Genomic DNA, 18,361 nt, shown 5'->3' with positions numbered 1-18,361 from the left:
AATTGTGTAGCATGGCGTCGCTGCATGACACGCCTTGTTTACGTGCTTTCTCTATTAAGGTTTATTGCGTACAATAATCTTCGTGCTTTTATGTCTGACGTCAAATGTATTACGTTATGGGAACATAAAACTCCCTGAACAAGTCATTACTCTGTTACTTACACATACTTCATTTGACGACTTGAGCATTTAATTGGAATGAGCAAAAAGGTAATTTTCTTTTAACAGGTGGCATTCAAGATTTTATGTCGTAGTAATGCTCCGCGATATAATAAGGTTTATAAATTTAATATAGGTACGTATGTATTTCTTATGTAATATACATACGTACATACAATATAATACACTATAATAATAACTTATTTTTTAATTTGAGCATCGTCTGAGAGTTTTGTGGTGGTGGAGGTAGTGTTTTACTATCCCGACTTACACCAGAACAATAGTAAAACTGGCAGAAAGAAAATTTTGTATATCTGACACACTTCGGTGAGGGTAACGCCTATATCAAACCAAAAAATTATTTCAGAGACGATGATGAGGCTCGCTCAATACCACATTGGATTCTAAATATATCCATTTACTTCTGATATCCATTCATATCAATAGACTGCGGTTATCATTTTCTGTCATGTGCACAGTACAGTACATATTTGCTATTCTAGTATATAAAAACCTCTTTAGTTCTTTACTAGAACATATATCTATGTGTAATCTCTGGGGATAGGGATCAGCGGAAAAAGATGATATACTGCGACGACCCCAAATATACAAATATATACCTGAGTATCACCTATTTCATCTCCAAAGTAAGTTGAGTTTTGTTTAAAGCTTGAGACGAAGCAGTGAAATTACAGGATAAAAGGTATATGACATCTTAGTCCTCTGGAATGGCAACACATGAGTGGTCTTACGGGTTTTATACGATATTGTGATGTCCCTAGAACTGTCCATATTCCATATGTTTATCTCTTACCATCGGACCGTCGTTTTGTTTGTTTCTCCTATATTTACCGTTTTATAATTTGCTTCAGAAGCTACGTTCCGGTTTAAATGAAAATCTTACAGTGAATTTTCTGAGTAATCATAGCGAGTCACATAACATTTTCGATAGAAATGACAACACATGAAGGGTACCACAGCCGTCATACTGTATTTTGTGGTTTTCATACTATTAAGCAGTAAGCATAAAGGCGGCGGGTTGCACGATGTTCCACCGAGTAACAAATACTCTCCATATGAGTCATTTGAATAATAAATAATTATTATTGAAGAATATGTATATGTATAAATTTTGTATAAATTCATTATTTGTTACTGTTCTGTTGTTTTTATTCAAATTTCACATTCTCTGTTAATTTATACTTGTATGTAGTGATGCCGAATTTAACACAGTTAATCTGCTGTTATTTGTAAAAGCCTGTTTTTTATATAGAGTCAATATATATGTAGTATGTAGTTAGCCTTGTTTTTCCTTTCATAAACAAATATCTACTATTATATATATATAATTATATATATATATATACATATATATAGTATAATAATTAATGAACCAGATATATAAATTTAACGGGATATTATGCCGAGATAGTAGTATTTCATATGTCAACTATTCGCCTTAATTTGGTCTCAGTGGAGTATAAAGATCTTATTTTACTTAGAGTTATTCCTTTTATCATTATTTGGTTGTGAAACCAAGGCGTTAGTTTGCGTCAGACGGAGTTCATACCTTCGTCAAATTTTTTGTCCCGGGATAGTTGGCAAAGGTCAAGAAGCATATTAATCTCCATATAAAATATGAAATGAATGAATATTTCTACTTTTATATTTTAGCTTACTTTGAATGGTAATTTATGGAATCAAACTTACAGACCGATATTTCACGAATTTATGCATGGGTAATGGGGTATACTCGTATAATTTCTTTTTTAGTAAATCAAGATTTTCAAGGGTTACATACACTTTGAAGTGTCTATAGATCTTTACTATATAACTGGTTACAGACTTCGTAATATTAAAAACTTTACATATTTAAAATATATACATAAAATTATACTATACAAACTTTGAATGTCCACTTTTTAATATTACGTCGTTGTAGATTTTATCTGTTGTAATAGATACATACTTTATAATACATGTAATGTTTATAAAAACCTTAACTATTATAAGATAGGTATCTGTTAGATTTACTATAAATTGGTTATTTCAAATGTAATTAAATACAATCTATTATAGACTTAAGGTTTCAAATCTCCGAGGTAATTAGTTGTCTAATTGGTTATTTGATTCAGTTGCTAAAGTTCGATAAGGTGTCAAGACACTGATGGTACAGTCAGCTTCATAGATCATAACCTCAATATCAATTATTTTTGTTATTTTATATGTCATCAAGTAAACATTTAAATAATAAAGTCAATATAATTTAGTATAACAAATATATTAATATAAATAAGATATGTATCTATTTCTATATAGGTAATTCAGAACTTTTGATATCAAGAATTAGTACTATATATAATACCTATTTTTCAGATCATTATTGTATATGTATATGTGTATTTATATGCGTATCTAATTATAGATATATTGTTGAAACTTTGCATTCACACTACGTTTTCTGATCACGCTACCGTTTATTAATAACATAGCCTTAAGTCAACAATGGGCAATTCTAAAATATTGTTTAATTGTTGGATATACTACTGGCTAATATATCCTGTCTAACATGGATAATTGAATAACAACTATAATAGGAAACACCAATACGTTTGCAATCGTCAACAAGTCGGAGTCGGCATGGCATACATCGGAGCACTCATCATTGCTCGTCAAACGTGGTTGTAGTTAATCGATATGCAAGTCCAATTCTTACGGAGATGTTAGCAGATTTAGTCGGTAGTTCGGTCGTTCCTATAACTTCGCCACGTCTACCTAAAATCCCTCAAACTATGAAAGTACTCTCATAATATCAGCTATGGAAATATAAAAGTTCGATTATTTCTGGCAGGCCGCCGCATATGTAAACTGGTTTTGAAAAGTAAGAAGTAGGTATATATACTATAATTAATTAAAAAATAAATAATTATCGGGCATTCACCCAAGACTATATTATTATTCCCGTAGGATGTAAGAGATAATATAAGAATATTATCGTGACTACCACAGGGAGATTTACAATCCCGTAGTAGATGCCGAAATAATAATTCATATAAAATATCAGGATTACTTAGTAAGTCGAGATAAGTGTTTTTGGTTTAAAAATGAATAATCTAACAAATAATGTTTAAAATGTTCTCGTAAATGTTATTTATAAACTTTTGCTCTTTATAGGTGGAACTTAAAATAAAGTTGGATAATGTTTAATATTAAAATAATAATGGAAAATATTTGCATAGATATTACATACAGCATATGCTATTTTTGTACATAAAAATTAACAAATTCATGAGAAGCGATAGATTATGCTTAGAAATAAATACAATTATAGGTAGAACGACGGGTAATTTGTTCTTATTAAGACTTATTAGGAGACCGACAAAAGCAACTTGTTTTTCATGCTTCGAACTATTCGAGGAAAATAGTGTAGCGTCGTTGTCACGGCTACTACTCATTAGTACTAACAGATGTACGTAACAAGTAAGTCATTATAATGGATATAAAAACGTTGTATTTATATATTTTTCATATTTAAAATTTTTTTTACTTCTCTTATATTGCCCGCTTAATACTACGCTGCGTTCACTTGAATAAATAAACAAACACATATAAAATTAGAAAAAGACTTCTCAATTAAAGCTAGTTAATTAAAATTTCACAAAATTGCAGTTTTGGAGTTAATACTGATTTAATTTGTACATATAAGTATATACTGTTATTCGGACGGAGTAACAGTATATAATTATAATTAACAAGTCCGAGAGATGTTTTGACTCGAGTAAATAAATATTGGGCAAAGTAGTCCATTTGGTTCTATACTTTATTTATACCATGTAATAGATTTGATATACATTTTAAGTACTATAAACCGAACATTTTTCCATTGGCTTGACGTACAGTAAAAGTTATACGACTTCCGTTGTATACACCGTACATCCGCGCGGAATTGAGGTGGGTCCCCAGTATTATTTGTAATGTCAATTATTTAATAAAACATGACAACTAGATAATAAACGTTAGGACCTCATAACATTGGATTTGAAATTGTTTTAAAAAGTAAACGCAATAACAAAATGATGTAAGTAGGTGTAATCTTTAATTAACAAGCGTAATTTAATATATAAATGTTTTTAAAATTGCAAGAAGGTTAACTATGGAGTGGAATCGTCTGATTTACTAGGAAAGTAACTCCTTAGTTATTTATAGTATACTAACTATTCGCCCCGGCTTCGCACGGGTTCGTACATGTATTATATATATAAAAACCTTCCTTTGGAATCACACTAACTATTTAAAATAACCACTTCAAAATTCGTTGCGTAGTTTTAAAGATTTAAGCATATGTAGGGACAGACAGCGACAGCGACTTTATTTTATACTAGATATGCAATGATAATTATATATTTTTAAAGTAAACGTTCGTAACAAATAGAAATATAATTATGTTATTTGCTTGGTAAGAACATATTTTATATAAAGATACAGGTAGGTAGTTCAGGTAATTTTATACCTTCTGAGTAAACAGCCATTATAATTATTTTCTTAAGCTTTCATTGGAATTTATATGGAAAGTTTTGTTCTTATAAAGCATCAAGTTACCGTTGCTTGTTATTCCTTCGAATGCTTTGTTTCTTCGGATTAAGTCGCTTCTTGGATTTGATTATTACGTGCTGAAAGTATCTGTCAAATGTGGTATTAGATGTTTAAAATATATATTATTATGACAAATATATTAAAATTTACATATAAATACAGTAGCAGTCAGATAAGACAAAGAAGCAAAGCAGCAGCGAAACACGGCTAGGTGTTTCGCTGCTTCACATACACTTTAGCACTTAGCTATTGTCATTTTTACATTTAGTTTTTTCTCATTAATCAAATAATAAGTAATTAGATGGCCATGTTTAGTGTCTGAATAGAATTGCTGAATGATCATTGATCCGATTATATTTCATTTAAGTTTTCTTATTAAATAAGGATTCAATAAACACTTATATTGCATTGATTTATATTTTGTACAAAGATAGACTAGGTAGAAAGTTAAATCGTAATTAAACTGTCCAATTAATGAACTAATAAATATTTATAATTTAGATTTGACGAATTTCAAGTTGAAAAACAGTAATCTCCGATTAAAAATGGATAGAGATCACCTGTCGCGTACACGATCAACAGGAAACCAGTCCGGGCGAGGCTGCGAGGAGCAAGGAGAACGTAGCCTCCGACGGCAGTCTCCGCCCAGCCGCCCTACGCGAGAGTCGCCGCCTAGTGCGACTTGCGTCCAACGTACGACGTACCGCCCGCCCTGACCCTTCCGTCGCCGTTGTAGCTGCTGCTAGAACGGACGGCCGCTCACTTATCCAGCTTGCATCAATAAGCACTTTATTAAATATAAATATGTTCCCTCACAACTTGTCTCATAAGTTCGTTCCCCTGTAAAGAACGTTTGAAGTTTACTGTTACAGATATAGAAGGATTCTCCGCGTCCTTTTCGACTTAAAGCAAGGTGAGTTTGTAAATATGTTTGGTTTGATATTTATGTATTTTAATTATTAGACTTCATTTTTTTTGCACATATTTAAAGTATTATTATTTTATTGTCTATAAAACATATTATGGGATTAGAAATATGTCAATATATAATATTATTTCTATATTGCTATTCTTACTTTATTCTGCGATATATTGTGTTTACATGTGTATTCCTATCATTTAAGAGAGTTTGTATTTTATTATAAAATTAATATATGTATTTAATTTAATATTATGACATAGTTGTATATTATTTATAATAATTGTTATACTATATTGTCTCATTCAATTCGCCAATACTAGAAACACAGTTCGTATAAATTTCGTCTCGATTCGATCAGAGGTTTCATACCGTAGTTGAATAACAATAAGACGCAAAAGCTCGATTCATATTTATGAGGTATGCGTCTTTCTAGACAAAGTTTAGAAAGTGTGGGTACGAAGGGTTCTGTTCCAACGCTGGGTTGCTATTACGACCTTTTTCAATACTTTTACTGTGTAGTTATTCCAGAATATTGTATCAATTGGAGATCAACTAAACTTGAAAATTGAATGGTATCACAAACTACATCTTTTGACATGTCAATTATTGACTATACTGCATAATACTCTTACAGTATAGTACAATATCAATAACAATAGGTAATAATAAATTTTCATTTAGCTAAAAGTAAATAAATGAAGTAGTGATGCAGGTGTCTGCTCAACGGGTTCTTATTGAATTGAAGAATATTTTGCATAATTATAATAGATAATATATCAAAATATATAGAACAAAATAAATAACGACATAGACACCATGTAGTTCCAAACTAAGCAAAACTTTTACAATCGACAAACTACTTTTTTTATACTTACATGTGTTTTTAATATTTTTTTCAAAAATGAGTTTTATATTTATTTGTCTGGATCTTTTTTTACGTAGACAAAGGTCCAAACTGATATAAAAGTTATTTTTTAACAAATGGTTAAAAAGTTTAGGGTATTAAAATAAATTTACTGTTCATTTTCATTTACCTTACTATTTAATTATACAGCCCACACTGCTGTGGATGTGAGATGTGAGGTGAATGATGTAGGCACCTTAAACCCCAAGCTTATATCCGTCGATCAACTGATATAAATAGTAACTACGATCTAAGATTTTACTTGAGTGCTATTATATTGTCTACTAGAATACTAGGATTTGTAAGCTTTTATCCTTTGTCAATCGTAATGAGCTCGTGTATTGACATAAAGGTGTTGGGTTTTGGAAGGAATAGAGTAGATGCTGTAGTGATGTCTAGTGAAATATAGTCTTAGAGGATAACAGGATTAATAAGTTGATTTTTTTAAGTAGTTTGAGTTGATATTGTCAAGTAACGATGGGATGGCTTCTATGAATATTATTGTTGTTGTCTGTCACAATGTTTATTTGATATTAAAGTTCTGTATACAAAATAATATAATAAAATTCTTTAGAAAAATACAATATATGAAGTATAAAAGTATATGGCCAGTACGTCAGCAACATGGCGCCCCGCGGTGTGAGCACCGGTTTAGTTTGAGCTGACATGCTGGCGGTCTAGTAGAGGAACCAACTTTCGGGCTGGGCGCTTGAGGATACCTCCTTTGGTGGCGACCTCTGCCACACGGATCGTTTTGTCGGGACCGAGGAATGTTTTAAAGATACGGCCCCGTGGCCATGAACCGCGCGGAAGGTTGCCGTCGGCAATGAGAACCGGGTCTCCGACTTTAAATTCTGGTTTTTCTCCTGGTCGTCTCGGATTCAGTGTGGGGAGGTATTCCGTCAACCATCTAGCCCAAAAGTGGTCAGCAAGACGAAGGCCCTTTTTCCAATTTACTCGACGGATAAGGTCGCGTTCATCCATCTCTCCGAATGATTGGTGGGGAGAGGAGCAACCAATTAGAAAGTGAAATGGCGTTATACTTTCTTCGTCATTAGGGTCTACGGAGACGTGGGTGAGTGGCCTTGAATTTATTAAGGCTTCGGCTTCTAGGAGGAGTGTGTGTAGAACCTCTTCTCGTGGGGATTTTTCTTTTAGTGTTGTGGAGAGAGCTGTCTTTACGCTTCGGACCAGCCTCTCCCAACATCCGCCCATAAAGGGTGCCCCAGGTGGAATGAAGTGCCACTGGATCCTTTTATTGGCAGCATCATTGACTACGTCGTCATGGTAGAGTTGCATCAGTATATTATTTGCTCCGACGAAGGCTGTCCCGTTGTCTGAGTAAATTTTAATTGGGCATCCACGCCTTGATATAAAGCGACGTAGAGCCATGATTGCCGCATCCGAGGATAAGCTGCCAACAATTTCTAGGTGGATGGCTCGTACTGTCAGGCAAGTGAAGAGTGCCACATAGCGTTTTTCGGTTCGTCGGCCAATGGATACAGTAACTGGCCCGAAATAATCTAGCCCAACAAAGGAAAATGGGCGTACGCTATGAGCCATCCGTTCTGCAGGTAGATCACCGAACGGTGGGGTCGGTGGGTTCTTTTTACGAAGGCGACACATCATGCATTCGTTGGCGGCTTTCTTTACGGCTGGACGTATACCGAAGATGAAATAGTTCTGTCGTAATTCGTTGACAATTAATTCTGTGTTCGCATGTGCTGCTCTGTTGTGATGGTGTTTTATTAGAAGTTTTACGATGGGATGCTTGCCGTCGAGCACAATGGGGTTACTTGTGGTGATTGAACCCGCACAGGCTCTTGTCCTCCCTGCTAATTTTAATATTTGGGAATCGTCCAAGGTGACAGCTAGCCGTCTCAAACGACTTCTAGAAGGCAAGGGCTTTTCGGCTTTAATAAGGCGACGTTCTTCTCCAAAGGAGTCTAGTTGGGAACGCAAGAGTAAGCGGAGTTCTGATGCGACTAGATCTGAGGCTTGTAGCCGTCGAGAAGGGGCTTCGTCAACCCTATTCCCTATCTTACGAAACAATAAATGTATAAAAAACCTAGCAGCGAGAGCAACAGTAGCTGTAGCGCGAACTAGACGTAACCAATTACTGAAACGACAGTGATTAGCTACTACTGGGGATAGTTCCGGAGAATTATCTGTTGTTAGTGCAACTAGCCCTCGATCACATTTCATTTCTTCGGGGCCTAGTCGCACATTTGTGGAAGGTTCCTCAGGCCATTCATTTTGACCGAGTAATAGAAAGGGTGGCCCGGAGAACCATCGTGAAATTTCGAATTTTGATTGTGGCCTCGTAGCGTCGTCAGCAACATTCAGATGAGTTGGAACATATTTCCAACAAGAAATGTCTGTGAGTTCTAATGTCTGTGAGTTCTAAAATTTCTCCAACCCGATGTGAAACGAATACTTTAAAATTGCGAGCATCACTACGAAGCCATTTGAGAACTGTCAAAGAATCTGACCAAAGGAAAATTTTGACAGGCTTATGTTTATGAGCCTCTATTAAATATTTGCAAAAACGAGCAGCGATCAGAGCTGCCTGGAGCTCTAATCTAGGTATGGAGGCTGGCTTTAGAGGAGCTAACCTCGCTTTTCCACCAATAAGGCTTATTTTGCAATCGTTGGGCGTTATGAAACGCCAATACGCTACACAGGAGTATGCGTATTCGCTAGCATCAGCAAAGACATGGAGTTGTTTTTCCGTCCACTCACATGTTGTGTAGCAGCGTGGAATAGAAGTTTGGCGGAGATTTGATAAGTGCTCAAACCAATGTTTCCATTTTAATAGAATTTCGGATGGTAAGTGATCGTCCCAGTTGATACCGAGCCTCCAGGTTTGTTGAAAAAGAATTCGACCTCTTATGACAATAGGAGCCAACAAGCCTAGAGGGTCATATACTTGCATTAGTAATGATAGGACATGGCGCTTAGTCCACTTAGAAGACTCATGGATAGGGGGTAAACTTCGCAAAAGGCCTAGAGAGTCATCAACGATGTTCCAAGACACTCCGAGAATTTTATGGTTTGGAGCATTGTTTGCGAGATTTACCTCTAAGGTGTTTGTGGCACATAGATCTCGAGGAATCAAGGTAAGAGCTTCTTTAGAATTAGAAACCCAATTTCTCATCTCGAAACCTGCGCGAGAGTGGACTTCTACAATATCAGCTACGAGACGAGCTGCTTCATCTGCAGAGTCGACGCTACCCAGGTAATCGTCCATGTAGTGGTTGTTAACTACAGCATCTACGACCATCGGAAATTCTTTTTTATAATCTAATGCGTTTTTATTTTTCAGGTAGAGAGCTGTGCACGGACTGGAGACCGCACCGAAAATCATCGACGACATTCTGTATTCCAAAATCGGTTGGGATGGCTCATTACGCCACAGGAAACGTTGAGCGTCTCTGTCCTCCTTCCGGATTTTAATTTGGGGAAACATTTCCCGAATATCGCCGTTGAGAGCGATGCGGCCTTCACGAAAACGCATCAGGATTGCTAACAGAGGTTGCAGTAAATCGGGACCTGCTAAAAGCATAGAATTGAGGCTAACACCTTCAAAAGTGGCTGCTGCGTCGTGTACAACCCTAAGTTTCTTTTTTTGTGGGTGTACGACGCCGAAATGTGGCAGATACCAAGTGATTTTGGAGGGGTCTGCAGGTTCTGTGCATATTTCTGCGTAACCCTTGACAATGTTGGCATTTATCTGTTGCCTATATGATTCTGCAAGCGAGTTATCACCTATGAGTTTTCGTTCTAGGCTTTTAAAGCGGGACAAGGCAAGTTTATAATTATTGGGGACATCTTTTAAGTTGTCTCGCCATAGGAGACCTGTTTCAAATCGCCCTGAAGGAAGGCGAGTAGTGGTGGACTCTAGTAAATCTAACGCTCTTTGCTCAGTAGGGGTGCGATAATCTTTAGCTACAATGCCTATAGAATCTAGTTTGTAATGTTCTTTTATGAGATTTTCTAACGATTCATAGCTGTTTGACGGATTTACAGTTGTGGAAATGGTATGGTTTACGAACTCGATTGGTTTGGTTTTACTCGAGCTGAAACCGAAAAGGACCCAACCAAGAGGGGTGAGACCGGCTACAGGCTGAGACTTAGAGCTCTGGCGGATCTCTGTGGGCAGGGTGAGGTTCCAGTTGTCGATACCAATTAAAAGCATCGGTTTAGCATGTTCATAACATATAAAATCGACCAAATCAGATAAATAATGTAAACCTTTAACAAACTCGCGATCAATATGTTGTGGACCAAGGTTCAGGTTAGGAATAGAACGAACATTTTCTAAAGAATGCCACTCCGTACTATAACGTCCCTTGATTGTGATGTCGACTAGGGATATATCGGACTCAGTTGACATACCTCCTATACCATCGATCTTAATATGGCTTCTTCGTCCCTTTGCACCTATGGCGGACGCTACTGACGAGTCTAATAGGGTGGCTGTAGAGCCATCATCTAGCAGGGCAAAAGTATCGAAAGTACCTTTAGGGCCGGCTACTGTGACGGGAACTACCTTCAGTAGTGGACGCTGGGACGTAGGGAGCGATCGACTGTGGGTGACGGTTGCCGACGAACTCGGCGCTGTATCGTCACTCGATGGACTTGTGTCGTTTTGAGTCTTTGTTGGTGAGGTGGTTCTGTGGAGTAGGGAGTTATGGCTTAATCTACTCTTACACCCTTTCACCTGACAATGCTTAAGCGTACAGCGGCGAAAGAAATGGGGATTGCTTTGGAGGCATTTGTAACAGACTTTGTTAGCAATGACCCACTTCCATCGATCTTCTACTGTAGCTAAACTAAACTCTTTGCACGTTTCAATGTTGTGAGCCTTTGAGCAATAAGGACAAATAGCAACTTTGTCTATGGTACTATGACATGACGTCAGTGGATGACATTGACGTTTGGGCGGTTCGGGCTTTACGTGTTCAGAATAGGTTCCATACCGAACACGTAATTCCGCCTCGAGCATAAGAAATTCGGACAGTAGTTCGAGTCGAAACTTGCCCAGAGTCTCTTTGCTTGCTGCATAGTCTGCCCAACGGATCCTGAGTAATGGCGTAAATTTTGTTAAGATCTCGTTGGCCAAATCGGGTGACGCCAAATACTCTGGTCGGTTGAGCAGTCGCACGACTTCCGTGCATCTGCGTACTTTGCAAGCAAAAAGATTGAGTTCCTTCATGCTCTCATTATTACTTATTTTTGGGAGAGCTCGCATTGCCGAGATCTCTGAAAGTATTATGAATTCGGGTCTAGCAAAAAATACCTCAAGAGCATGAATGACCTCACGAGGGTCGCGCGTGGCCGCTAGCAGTATAGCTACGTGATCGCGCGCGGCCCCACGGAGACTAGCATTGAGCCTCGCCAAGTTCTCCGTTGGTGTTAGCGCCGGGCTGGACTCATCATATGACTTTTTAAATATAAGCCAATCCGTCGCGCGACCATCGAAGAGTGGGAGCGGTGCACTTACCTTGGATGATTGGGCCGCTTTTATAGCGACGTCAGCGACTGCTCGAGCAAGGTGTAGAGTGTGGTGGTTTTCTATGCTTTTATTTGTGATACAATTATGCGTATGTGTGCCTATGGTGTTGTTTTGTGGTATGTACGGGTCCGTCACAATGGGGTGCGCCGAGAAGTGCCCACTATGGGCCGCCTGCTCCTGTGGCACGGCCTTGAAGGCAGCGCCGTGAGGGCCCTCCATGGGCATCGGCACTGCAGGCCCTGCAGGTACTGCATCGCATGCAGCAGGAATGGCAGGTGGACTGGATGGGTTCTGAGTCTCCGGCGCGCAGTTTGTTGCTATATCTTCTCTCGGGGCTGATGCGCAGTTCTTGGATGTCGTAGCGAAGTTAGCGTCCAGCCAGTTCTCTACTGAGTTCCTGGAGCTACGGCGGCTAGAACGACTATTTAGTGCTGCTATCTGGGCACGCATTTCTGCTTCAGAAGCAGCGCGTTCTGCGGCAAGCGCTCGCTGCTGTGCCTCGCGTTCGGCAGCTAAGGATCTACGTTCGGCTTCGGCAACGCGACGTGCATGATCTGCTTCTATTGCTAGCCTCTCTGCTTGCACGGCGCTTGTTGATGAGCGATTGGAAGGTGCACTTTTTGCGGAGGTTCGCTTTGTCATGCTCCGAGTTAGCATTTTTATGAAATTGGACTAGTACTTACGTAGTGAAAATAATATACAACACAGTTTTGCACTAATATATCGATAATAATATTAAATTATTTTGTGTAAGCGAAGATTTTTATAATTTTTCAGCTTCTGACACCAGATGTTGTTGTCTGTCACAATGTTTATTTGATATTAAAGTTCTGTATACAAAATAATATAATAAAATTCTTTAGAAAAATACAATATATGAAGTATAAAAGTATATGGCCAGTACGTCAGCAACAATTATTTTAATGCTGACTTTATCATATTCATATTATTTTATTCCTAAATGTAACTCATCTCGTTACAGAATAGCATGTCAATAGTAATTACAATTATATGACAACAGATAATTATGTCACAATAACAATTTTAATTATTTAATATAATAAATTAAAAAAATAAACTAATAAACATTGTATCATAATTTTACGTTGTAATTCAGATATTCAGTGACATTGTAAAAAGGATGATGTTAGAATTATGTTTTTATTTTGTTCTTAAGTTCTATTAATTTTACTATTCTGGCTTCTGACATACGGCTAATGCTAGTTCAGAAGCCAGGACTACACAATAATCTTGAAAGTGTACTTATTGTATAAATAATATTGTAACGATTCTACTGAGTTAAATCTTTATATAATTATTATTATTATATTATTATTAATGTCAATTCCATATTGGGGTTACAATTGTATTGTATTTAACCTTTGAGGTAGCTTTATAAGGTCATTTATCTTAATATACTAGACGGATTAAACCACAGGAAATATGAGTACTTTAAATTAAATTATTAAAACTTTATATTAAATAATTTTATGAACACAATTAGCCTTGAAATGAAACTTAGAACCATGTGGTTACATTTTGAGATATTAAAAAATCATAAACCACCACTTTAGGTTCGATCATCGCGGGTTTGATTCCTCGCACAGTTTAAACATTTGTATTCATAAGTGTTTGTATCGATCTGGATATTTTTCTATGTATATAATGTATGTATTTACAAAAAAATCTAAGTGTTTATATCAGTTGTCTAGTATCCATAGCATAAGCTCTGCTTATTGTGACACTGGATGGCGCTGTGTTTATTATCCATCATATTATTATCCTAACTCTCATAAATAAATACCTGTAAAGTATTTCGTAAACTATAAATATTTCTAAAACGTTATTGTTTCTTAATTGCTTTAGTACAAATTAATTACTCAATTAATTATAGTAATTAAGAATTAGGATTTTAAACATAAATTAAAATGTTTTGTTGGTGAAAATCCTCATGGCAGGTCGTATATGGCGCTCTTAATATGTAATATCTATGTACGTCAGTTCTATTCTAAAGATCTGCCGTAGCAAGCTAGTTGCTAGAAACAACTGCACATTTTACACTCTGGTCACAGTTCTATAGTACATATGTGTGAGTAATATACATATTATTAATAACAATGTGTCACGTATTTATTTATTTGTGATGATTTGCTTATAAAAACAGGTTAATTACTATTAATTTTTCTTCCTTATACAATAGATATGATGAAGTATTTGCGTATGTATATAATTTTTGTTTAAAGTAATGCTCTAATACATATAATTGAGCATTACTTTTTAATAAAAAGTATTGACATATATTTCACATATATAACTCAATTATATTATCAATTTTAATATTAAGTAACGCATACTTAATATTACTTATAAATTGTAACCAATTTTAAGCAATCATTATTCACAACTATTTTTATGACTAGCGATTTGCTGCTATAAATCTGAAATTCAATAAAATTAGTTTTGGTTATGTCATGTATATTTAGGTTATTCTTATTTTGTTATAAATTTTATTTTTATTCAGTATTATTTTCAAATTTCATTCTAATCTCAGATTCACCCTTTATTATGAGTGTAGTGTCGTCAACGAATAAGATACAATTATCATTAATGACAAGGGCTAATATTGGGTGCGGTTTTCATGAAATAATTGTAGTAAGCTTTACTTAAAATTCCTTGTTTATTCCAGTCAGTTTAAAAACAATAAGTTTAATACTAAAAAAAAATAGGATAGGGTATTTCGAATACAATGGTATTTGGAACACACATGAACGAAGCCTAATAGGCTTAGAAATCTAAAATATATATACGACCTACAAAAAATCATCAAAATCCTTAAGATATCGTGTAACAAAAAAGACCTAGGTACTATATTTAGAAATCCCACCCTTGTCAATAAAATTAATGATTACAACTTACAAGTTTATTTGATCACATAGACGTTAAATAACCATACATTTTCCTATCGAGATTGTTTCCTTAAACATAGTTTGAGAATCCATTTTACAAACAGATTGATGTCACAAAACAACAACTTTACTATTATATCGTTGTCTCAAGAGATATAACGGCAGGATTGCTTTAATTATAATTGATGTTTTACAGTTACATTGTATATTTGTCGTAGGTACATACATATAGCAATGGATGTATTTCAACCATATTTTTTAATGATGGACCATTGGACTCAAATGCACCATGCATTTGAGCGTGCTACTGGGTTACGCTGGAGGAGAACTAGTATCGGATGATAAATAGATGCTACAATGTGCTAATGGACATGAGGTCAGGTCCATTAGCACATTGTGGTTCCATTTTTTATTAAACTTCAATTAATTTAATTTAATTAACCATAAATTTATCAAACGGTGGGAACCTCGGTAAAAATATCTGACAGACTACGAACATTTTTCTACGTCTTTGTATAATTTCAATTTACCTCAATTGCATATTTTAGGTTAAACTAAAAGAAACATAATGTGGAGTAATACCGCTTACAATGACATTGAATTAAAAAAAACATGATTGTAGTTCTTTTTTTTAATAACTAGTGAACACATGAAGTAGTGCGAGTACAGTCGACATACTATAATTTAATTTTTACAAATGCGATTTAATGATGCAAAATAACAATAAGTTTAATAATAGGTGCATGAATTACCTATTTTTAAACTTACTCGGATTTGAAAATTTCATGGAACAGTTTATGAAACTAAGTAAATTAAAAACATTGATTGCTATTATTTGTAAAACTAAATTTCCAATGTATTTAAATAAACATTTTTCTTTTACATAGGAGTCTAAATAAATAGTGAATTGTACCTTAGTACTTTGGAGCAAACAATATTCTTACATTTATTTTGAATCGTGAATTCCGCGAAGTATTCAATACTGGTGCGTACACTGCCTGAGGTAAGAATTTTGCGACCGACTGAAACACTTTGCTCTTAAAATCCTCTCAATGAGAAAAATAAATAGAAGATGTTTTTATATATAACACAATTCATGAATATACATATTTATGTAAAATAGTATTGTAATGCTTATTGCTTACTTAAAGTAGGAAAATTAGTCAAGTACTACATGAAATATATATATAGGCCCTTATTTTAGATTTCATCTATTTACTTGATATTATTGAATTACTAACTGGGTTACCAATTATTTTTCGAATAAATAGAAGGATATTTCAACAGCTTCTGCGATGCTGATACAATTATAATAAATATTATTTAAAATTTAAATGATAGGTAAACTTTGCTGTGAAATTATTAACTCTGACGTCACTCCTTTCTTCACTGGAATAGCTACATGACAGATGGCGTTATATGATATCACCATCATCATCATTATCTGCTTCTTCCTTATCCCCTTTATTTATGACGTTGTATGATATATGCGGAATTACTATTTTCTTATAATTTAGTTGTATTTATTATTTATTTATTCGAAAATTACTGTTTAAATAGAAAGATAAGAAGTTTATTGATATTTATAACTGAGGTAGATAAAAGTCGTCTGCTAGGTTACCTCAGTCTCACAATTCTTCAGCCGTCAAGCAACTCGCTTTTTAAGCTGTGTATCGGTTGAAGAGAGAGCTAAAACAGTGAAATTATATCATGACATCATCTGGAAAAGCAATGGTAACTGGTCGCGTGAGTCACATCAGAAATTCATGTTCGTAATGCTGTTCACATATCACATATAGGCGAGTGTTATCACATACTTTACATCAGGCGGGTCGTCAGCTTATATAAAAAAACCTTTTCGATTTTATTTGATTTATATTGCCTCATAAAGTGAGCTGTATTGCCCACTCGATTAGCACCACACACATTTCTCACTTATACTAATGATCTTGGTAAAGTTTTGAGCACAGTTGTTCTTAGAACATCCTCTGTCTTTACGACTTTGAGATCAAGACAAATTTCTTTGACGAGTTTACCAACATGTTAATTGCTAAGAATTTTATGTCAATAGTTTTCTATTTTGTTTTTATTTGACGATAGAACATAGATGATATTTCAAATTATATATATTTACGAAATTATAATGTTTCTTATGAATTTTTTTTTTATACCACTTAGGTGGCAAACAAGCATACGGCCCATCTGATGGTAAACGATTACCGTAGCCTATAGACGCCAAAAACACCAGGGGTATCACATACGCGTTGCCGACTCTTAAGAAACCTTAATATACCCTTCTTGAAAAACCCCATGCTGTAGTCTCTCGAGAAAACTTCGGTAGATAGTTCATTCCACAATTTAAGTGTACGCAGGAGGAAGCTCCTCTGAAACCGCACTGTCCGAGATCACTTATATTCCAGCGTGTGGGGATGAATTCCCTGGCGATGGCGAGCGGTGCGATGCTAAAAGGTAGCCATCGCTTTGTGTGTTCTACCGAATATACAACGGACTGTGTTCTGATGAATTGTTTGACATGGTAGGCATCATGTCAAACAATTCATCAGTCCGTTGTATATTCGGTAGAACACACAAAGCGATGTGAAGTCTCGCCTCAAGCTAAGTGGTTCGATACCGTTTGAGAGATTGGGATCATCGACAATTCATGAGAATTGTCGATGATGCACGTCTATGAACCGAGTCAAAAGGGCCGAGCTGGTATCCAGGTGCTCCTGCCCAAAGATGAGAGCAGTACTCCCTGTGCGGCCGAACTTACGACTTATACCAAAGAAGTCTCTGGTTCGTAGTGAAGTACCGCCTCACTCTATTCAGCACACCGAGCTTTTTGGACGCCAGCTTGACTACGGAACTCAACTGTACTAGAGATGTCGACACCGAGAATCCCAATGCTCTTAGAGATCGTAATGGACGTGTTCTGGTATTGCGGAGTCACAGCAAAAGGGGTTTTCTTAGCGGTGAACGCGCAGGCTTGGGCTTTGGTAGGGTTGAATTGAACTAAGTTCAATCGCCCCCAATCGGAGACTCTGGTGAGAGTACTCTCGATTTTAGACACAAGCTGTTCGCGGTTTGACTCCACAACGGAAAGAGGAATGTTCGCACGGCCCGTGTAAAATGCGTCCCCAGTACTGTCATCCGCATAGCAATGAATGTCAACCGTAGTTAACAAATCATTAATATGCAGCAAAAACAGTGTCGGGGAGAGAACGGAGCCTTGCGGGACGCCAGCGGTTACTACGGTTTTGATGCATCTGCCAGACAAAAAACTAGCGACCCATTGGCATAATCCCTCTGGTATACCGTACGAGGGCAATTTCGATAGAAGACCTTGATGCCAAACCCGA

The 18,361-nt window shown here is 36.0% G+C and overlaps 2 protein-coding genes across 2 annotated transcripts; both read right to left on the bottom strand.

Annotated features, from left to right (window-relative positions):
- Positions 1–7,229: 7,229 nt before the first annotated feature.
- LOC131848075 (uncharacterized) lies at positions 7,230–8,783 on the bottom strand. The gene has a single exon (XM_059197833.1). It carries the CDS (start codon positions 8,781–8,783, stop codon positions 7,230–7,232), a length of 1,554 nt encoding a protein of 517 aa, XP_059053816.1.
- A 127-nt stretch (positions 8,784–8,910) lies between these two features.
- Positions 8,911–12,738, bottom strand: LOC131848074 (uncharacterized). The gene is made up of 2 exons (XM_059197832.1): positions 9,936–12,738; positions 8,911–9,851 (listed from the first exon to the last, which is right to left on the bottom strand). Exons 1-2 carry the CDS (start codon positions 12,736–12,738, stop codon positions 8,911–8,913), a joined length of 3,744 nt encoding a protein of 1,247 aa, XP_059053815.1.
- Positions 12,739–18,361: the final 5,623 nt, after the last annotated feature.

Source organism: Achroia grisella, unplaced genomic scaffold (assembly GCF_030625045.1).
Source record: "Achroia grisella isolate CSIRO2021 unplaced genomic scaffold, CSIRO_AGI_Agris_v1 utg546, whole genome shotgun sequence".
Lineage (NCBI taxonomy): Eukaryota > Metazoa > Arthropoda > Insecta > Lepidoptera > Pyralidae > Achroia > Achroia grisella.
Note: the sequence above shows the minus strand (reverse complement) of the source record. Positions and strands in the feature narration are given on the sequence as shown.